We start from the raw sequence: 7,714 nt of genomic DNA on the forward strand, positions 1-7,714 counted from the left end.
AATTCAATTACATTATCTATAAATCTGCTAAAAAGTAAAGGGGTATTTTTTCTGAAGGTACCAAACTTTCATAATTTTTTTTTTTTGGGGACAAATTAAAATCCATTATTTAAAGTCTATGTAGGACAACCAGTGCCTTTAGTAAGTTTTCCCGTAATATAAAGAGGCAATCTTAGGGGCCCCGGATTATTCCTTTATCCGCTGGAGGCGAGGCAGGCAAAAAACCAATAGGCCAAGTGCAGTTAAAATCGTTTGTCGACAGGATATTGTGAATTCACGGATATAGCGAATTTATCTTGGATCTCCATCTATATAAATTTAATGAATTTCTAAAATGGTTATAACGAATTACGGTTATAGCTAAGTAATTTCATAGGTCCCCCATTCTTTAACCAAGTTTTACTGTATTTACAGATCTTGTATATTGTATTTTTATTCTATTATATAAGTAAAATATATGAAAAAGCCTATAGGTTTTTTTCAAAATTAGTAAAATAAAAAAGAGTTAATCTGCTCGACTATCTGTGACAATACGCTTTTGTAACATGCTCCCCTATTCTATATTTATGTTTAGATTGATATGTTCCTTGCATTGCATCTTTGCAGTTTCTTTAAACAGATGTAATAATAATTTGTTTTATTATGTCGCCCCGAACAATTCGGGGGCGACATACAGCGATTGTACGCATGTTTTTGTTCTATAGACTGTTTTTCTGAGATGGCCTGAAACTTTCTTCAAAGTACGATTACTGGTTGTAGTTTTGTTGCGTGCATGGTAATTCATTTTCAAAATGGTTACCGTTGTCATTAAAACTTGAAAAAAGCGACAGATTTTGTCCAAGAATGTTCTCTCATGACCCTTGGGCATTCGTCATGAAACTTTATTGATTTAATGATTAGTATATGTAACTGTTCATGTTGCATTTAAAAATTGCAAATTGGTAATTGTTTCCATGGAAGCAGGAAAAAGTGAAAATAATTTAGCTTTGATTTTAAATCAAAGAACCGAAAAGGCTGATACGATTCGATGGTTGTCCAAAACTTAGCAAATAGGTATTGTAACAATACTATTGTTTTAGTGATAAAAAAATTAAAGTCTTTTCTGACCCGAATTATCACAGCCACAGCTCTAGGGGTAAGATTATACTGCTTTGAAAGAAATAATGTTGATTTGTTTTTTTTTTTAAATTATGAGATCTTAGATTTGGAATGACCATCCACCTTGCCTTGCCTAGATTCTCTGTCCATTGGTTGTTTTATAATTTTTGGAATAACTGACAATTTATAAAAGAAAACCTAGACATTTCAGGATAAAGTATTATATGAATTGTTTTTTTTATCCCTAGGAACACCTGATTATTTCTAAGTTTGTCCTATCAGAAAAATGTTCTTGCATTGTTAATAGAAAGAACTGTAGCTATTCAATATTTTGTAAAATTTAGAGGGACTTGTAATGGAGTGGTTTGCATTACCATGAATTAGCCCTACAGTTATCTGCACCATGTATTGAAAGCATTTATAAATTATTAATTAATTGTTAATGATATTAATGAATTAGTGCATTGTTGTCTGCATTGACGCCTCAAAAAATCAGCCAGTTTATAGTATTTCATGTAAATAAATATACATTCCATGTATTCTTTGGATAAGAAACATGCTCATTTATTTCAGAATCAGAAATCCAAGAGTAGAGCTTGGAAACATCTGTAGTTGAATGCTTAGATTTAAGTTATTTTGAAAGACAAAACATTTTAAAGACATGACTCATATTGGGAGAAAGTAATGGCACATCAAATATGTCAAACTTTTTTAATGGAGGAACTGGGGAATTTGAAGTAGAATTGGCAGGGGTATTGGGAAAATTGCTTATCAATAAAAAGCTAAGTCTAAGAAAAATGGTTATGCTCAATGATATTCAATAAAATTTAATTTGTTATTAGATGATTTAACCAACGTTGGTAAGAAGAGAGCAGATCCTACCTCAGCCAACAGCAAAGGTCGGCCCGGGGGTCACAGGAGGACCCACCTGTCAGAGGTGTCCCCCCTCAGCAGTGAAAACGGCAGCCCAAGATCTTCTCAAAAGTAGGTCATCACTGACAATCAGGCAGAATAAATCAATTTTTGTATTGCAAGAAGTTTATACATAAAAATTGGCATGCATTGATAATGTAGATTTTTATTGAGAAGATAGCAGCAAATATCAGTTAATTTTTTTCAACAAACAACAAAAACACTTCTATTTTTAACTATTTTGAATATTTGCACTTAACAACCAGTGTTTGGTTGTTCTACCTTAGTGAGTAATATTATCTATTAATGTTACACAGACTGAAATACTTCTACACCTGATTATCTACTTGATGTATTTTTAAATCAAGATGTGGGATCCGATTTCAATTTGAAAATGAATAAAATATTTGCAAGTTAACATTCTTCATGCCCTATATATGTTTCAAAGTAAATCCTAAAGCAATGCAATATTACAAAACAGAACAGTACTGTTTAAATATGTATCTATAGGAACCTGAGTGGAATGTCATCTGAGGAATCACTGAACACCCGACTCCGTCCAGGCGTGAACGGTAAACACTCCAAGACACAGTCCAACGAACTTCAAGAGGACCTCAAACGCTTGATTGACATGGACCTCAAAAACAGTGACCTCAGAGGCATACTGGTAAGAGGCGACACACACAGGAAGGTTTACACTTTGTATGAGTTATTGAATTTGTTTAAAGTCAGTAAGGATAAGAAGGATAATATTTTGATGCTGATGTAACATTTTGACTGCAGTTAAACAAGAAGTTTCTGACAAGCAGGATATTAGTCACCTTTATTACACATTGAGTCTTATCAACTTGATATATATATATATATATATACATGTAATGATAAGGCTGATGATACAGCCGTATGAGCTATTAGAAAAATAATTATATGTTTTATCATTACTCTGTTATTCCAGTTTTACAATGATAAGATATTAACCTTTAACACACGTATGACGATGTGAATAAATTTCAGCAGGGCAGCTCTGTATCCTGTCTTACAATGATAAGATATTACTATATAGCACATTATATGATGGTGTAATTTAAGCAGGGCAGCTCTATAGAGAGACCGTCTTTTCCACTGAAGAGAACCATGTCTGATGAAAGCCTCCACAGTCAGAAGGGAGCCACCATATCCCCCTCCCGAGAGGCCATTGTGGCGGACCTCATTTTCTCCACCGCCCCTCCAGTACCTGCTCTCCCTAAGGAGGTGCTGGGAGATGCAAGGTAATTTTGATAATTAACCTAATTGACAATTCAGTAAAAAAAAGTTGTAGAGCAATTTATGAAAAGGTCATTTGTTTCTAAGCCTTTTATATTTCTCTTAGTGGAATTCTTTTTCAAGTTTGGCAGTGTAATGTGAAAGGAGTACACACTTGCATATGCTTTTTAATCAATGATGCTGATTTTTTAATAAAAAATCAATAATTGTTGTGTGTTTGTTGATGGATTCTAGAATAAGGATATGAAATTTCATACCTAGGTTAGAATTTCTCCAGTTAACTAGTTGGGCATTTATTAAAGTGAAAACTTTCATCAGATGTTACTCGTCTTAGCTGAACAATGTAATTTTGGTTGTGCTTTAACTGATTTTTAAAAAAAAAAGTGTATGGTCTTATTGACTTCTGATCTTGGGATTTCAGGTTGTCCCCTCGTGCTATGCTGGACAGTGCTATGGCAGCCAAAGCCCGGCAGGTATTGAGTCGTAACGCTGCAGCTGCTCAACCCAGAACTCAACAGAACCCTGTCCCTCTCCCCGAGTCAGCGGCCAGCTTAGACTGGTCCAATCTGGTCAACGTAGCTACAAAGGCCATAGAAAGTAAGTCTCAGAAATTACAAAAGCCACAGAAAGTAAATCTCAGAAATTACTCACAAAGGCCATAGAAAGTAAGTCTCAGAAATTACTCACAGAGGCCATGGAAAGTAAATCTCAGTAATTGCTCACAAAGGCTATATAAAGTAAATCTCTGAAATTACAATTGCAGACAAGGTGAGTTTTAAAGCCATTAATTTAATTACTTGACAGATCTTCTGTTCCAGTGTTCCACTTGATCAGTCAAGTGGAACACTCATTCCTTGGTTGGTTCAGTGCAAGCTTTTAGATCATGTTGACATGATCCATTAGGTATCTGCTAACAGTGAATTATAGGTCTGCATCAGAGATGTCACCACTGTGCTGTCTGATACAGAAAACATTCTATAAAATAATCAATGAACAGGTAAACTGTCTGTGCCATGTGTAGGAATTAATGATCATGTTTTCTAGAAGAGGTAAGGTCTTTATTATTGTACTTCAAATTATATTTGCTGTGTGTTAGGTTTGTTTTCCCCTATTTTATAAATGTGAAGTCATGTTCTTGAGGAGAAAAAAATTAACAAAGACCTTTGGTTTTCTTTGTTATTTTATATAGAAAAGTGCATCCTCGGTGCAAACAAAATCAATGTTTATGTAACTCCTCACATTTATCATGCCGGAGTTGTTTTGATAGTATTTGTTTGTCTGGTGTTAGGTACAGATGGCTCTAAGTCCCGAAGTTCTGGTAGGGATCCAAAGGACAGAGCTCTCCCACCTGAACCAAGTAAAGCGGGGGTCAACAAACCAACCAGCAGTTACACAAAGCCCCCAACCAGCCAGCCACAGGGGTAAGCTGTGTAATCAATAATGGTAGAAAACTGTGTTGTTTACTTTTAATGAATTTCTATAAAGGATATGCATGTACTCAAACACTGAGAAATAGATATCCAGTATGTTACATGCTGATATAAAGGATATTGATGTAACAGTAAAATTATTCTCATCTAAAAGTTATGAGATGTAAATGAAAACAAAGCATTAACACCAATACACTTGAAAAGCTCAAATGTCAGTAAAAACCATTTAAAATAGGGTAGACATCTCTGTGTAAAGAGAGAAAAGAATGTACCTTATGAAACAGACCTTGCCTTTGTATTGACAGGAGTTCAGTTTGGAGGTCTGCTGTATCTAACCCCCAGCAGAGAATTCAGGAGCTGGAGAACAAAGTAGAGCAGCTAGAGATGGACCTAGATAAGGTAACAAGTTATGACAATGAATGCAAATACTCTATAACACAAATTCCTAGGGATGACAGGAATGACATTGTATACCTGTAGTTCATTCATAATATATGTAATTCATTATATCCAATCAAAAATTCAATATTTTTCTAGACCTAAAATTAAAAAAAAAAAAAAGAAATTTCAGTGCATGAATATTGCAGTACTTATATTATTTGATATTATAATTCATTAAGCCCTATTTTAAAAAAAAAATTTCAATCTGTAAAAATTTTTTTTTTATATACAACTCTACTGCATTCATTTTGTTGACCGTAGATGAGAGAATAGGAAAAAAAAATTAAATGTTGAAATTTTAATTCAGCTAGATAAACAGTTTTCGTACATGATAAGCCATTTTCCTGGATAAGATATGATAATTGTGTTTTGTCCCATATTTATTTTGTCAACTACTTAGAGTATATGATGGATAATAATTTACATTAATCAGGAGAGGAAAGAGAATGCTGATTTGGAGGCTGAAGTGGAGTCACTGAGACGAGACAACATCCGTCTTCAGGAGGAATCACAGACTGCTGCGGCACAGCTCCGCAAATTTACCGAGTGGTTTTTCCAAACGATAGACAGACAGTAGATATTACTCTGTGTAAAGGGGAATAACTCAACAAAAAGATAGAGAGCATTCTTCAGTGATATTCTTATGTGATAGAAATTTTGAATTTATGAAATCCATGACTGTTTAGGCTGCTAAATAAGGTATTTGGATCAAATTTAAGTTTTAAATGAAGTATTACAGGAGGTGTTTATGCAAATCATGTTGAATCCCATAAACAGGGGATAAAATTTTGGTGCATTAAGTTGGGGGAGCTTATGTAATACCCTCGGCGTCGGCGTCGGTGTCGGCGTCGGTGTCGGTGTCGGTGTCGGCGTCGGTGTCGGCGTCGGCGTCCCGGGTTAAGGTTAAGTTTTTTTGAGCAGTTTTCTTTTTAAGTACTTCTATGTCCTATATTGATTAGACATGCATGGAAGATGTTTCTAGTGTGTTTCATTGTACCAGTCAAAGTTTCAGATGCTGCAATTTCGGCAAAGGAATGACCAGGTTAATGTTTTTGGAGCAGGTTAACATTTTTGGTGCAGTTTTTGGTGTGGGTTTCATTTCCAAGTAACTATAAGCCCTATGTTGACCAAACTTGCATGGATGATACATCTAAGGATGCATACTACCGGGCTTCATTCGGATGCTGAATCTGACCTACATTTTCCGGTTGAGTGAACAGGTTAAAGTTTTCAGTGTAGGTTTCATTTCCAAGTAACTATAAGCCCTATGTTGACCAAACTTGCATGGATGATACATCTAAGGATGCATACTACCGGGCTTGCTTTGGATGCTGAATCTGACCTACATTTTCTGGTTGAGTGAACAGGTTAAAGTTTTTGGTGTAGGTTTCATTTCCAAGTAACTATAAGCCCTATGTTGACCAAACTTGCATGGATGACACATCTAAGGATGCATACTACCGGGCTTGCTTCGGATGCTGAATCTGACCTACATTTTCCAGTTGAGTGAACAGGTTAAAGTTTTTGGTGCAGGTTTGGTGTGAACAGGTTTCATTTCCAAGTAACTATAAGCCCTATGTTGACCAAACTTGCATGGATGATACATCTAAGGATGCATACTATCGGGCTCGCTTCGGATGCTGAATCTGACCTACATTTTCCAGTTGAGCGAACAGGTTAATGTTTTTGGTGCAGGTTTCATTTGCAAGTAACTTTAAGCCCTATGTTGACCAAACTTGCATGGATGATACATCTAAGGATGCACACTACCAGGCTTCGGTTGCTGAATCTGACCTACATTTTCCGGTTGAGTGAATAGTTAAAAGTTTTTGGTGCAGGTTTCATTTCCAAGGAACTATGAGTTCTTTAATGACCAGTCTTGCATAGATGATACATCTAAGGATGCATACTTCCAGGCTTGCTTCGGATGCTGAATCTGACCTACTTTTTGTGGATGAGTGAAAATGTTAGTTTTGATGCATGTTTCATTTCCAATAAACTATGAGCCCTATAATGAGCAAACTTGCATGGATGATACATCTAAGGATGCACATTAATGGACTTGCTTCGGATGCTGAATTGGACATACATTTTTCAGATAATAGACAAGGTAAAAGTTATGGTTGCAGGTCTATTACCAAAAACTATAAGGCTTATATAACATTGTATAAACCAAACTTGCACAAATGCTGCATCAAGAGATGAAAACTCTCAAATTTGCTTCAGATGCTGGATTTTCATTACATTTTCATGAAGAAGAAGTAGTTTAAATTTTTTATGTAGGTCTATTTCAAAGTATCAGATCAAAATTGCTTTTAAAAATATTTTCATTTTTGGAATGTATACTTTTTGTTGGTTAATTGTGTGACTTTGCCTTAATTAAAGACAACATTCGTTGAGGTGAGCTCTGTAATCTCTGATTACCTATGTTTAAACAGAGAAATAAACAAGTTGCTGTCCTTTAAAAAAAGGACTGGATTACATTATATCATTATCTTGTGTGCCTTGATGCACAAAACAAATGCCAGTGAAGACTTGTTCTATCTTTTAAAACCTAGAACTATTCGTTG

At 35.2% G+C, this 7,714-nt stretch overlaps 1 protein-coding gene across 1 annotated transcript; it reads left to right on the forward strand.

Annotated features, from left to right (window-relative positions):
• Nucleotides 1-1,079: 1,079 nt before the first annotated feature.
• Nucleotides 1,080-5,935, forward strand: LOC134235788 (signal-induced proliferation-associated 1-like protein 1; the record flags this gene model as incomplete). The annotated part of the gene is made up of 8 exons (XM_062717937.1): nucleotides 1,080-1,135; nucleotides 1,941-2,082; nucleotides 2,521-2,677; nucleotides 3,100-3,278; nucleotides 3,695-3,870; nucleotides 4,562-4,694; nucleotides 5,009-5,102; nucleotides 5,578-5,935. Coding segments are annotated over 8 exons (1,081 nt in total), but the record flags the coding sequence as incomplete, so codon positions are not given.
• Between the last annotated feature and the right edge of the window lie 1,779 nt (nucleotides 5,936-7,714).

The sequence above is a fragment of the Saccostrea cucullata genome, unplaced genomic scaffold, assembly GCF_032062105.1.
Source record: "Saccostrea cucullata isolate Sc308-1 unplaced genomic scaffold, CSIRO_AGI_Scuc_v1 ctg11103, whole genome shotgun sequence".
Lineage (NCBI taxonomy): Eukaryota > Metazoa > Mollusca > Bivalvia > Ostreida > Ostreidae > Saccostrea > Saccostrea cuccullata.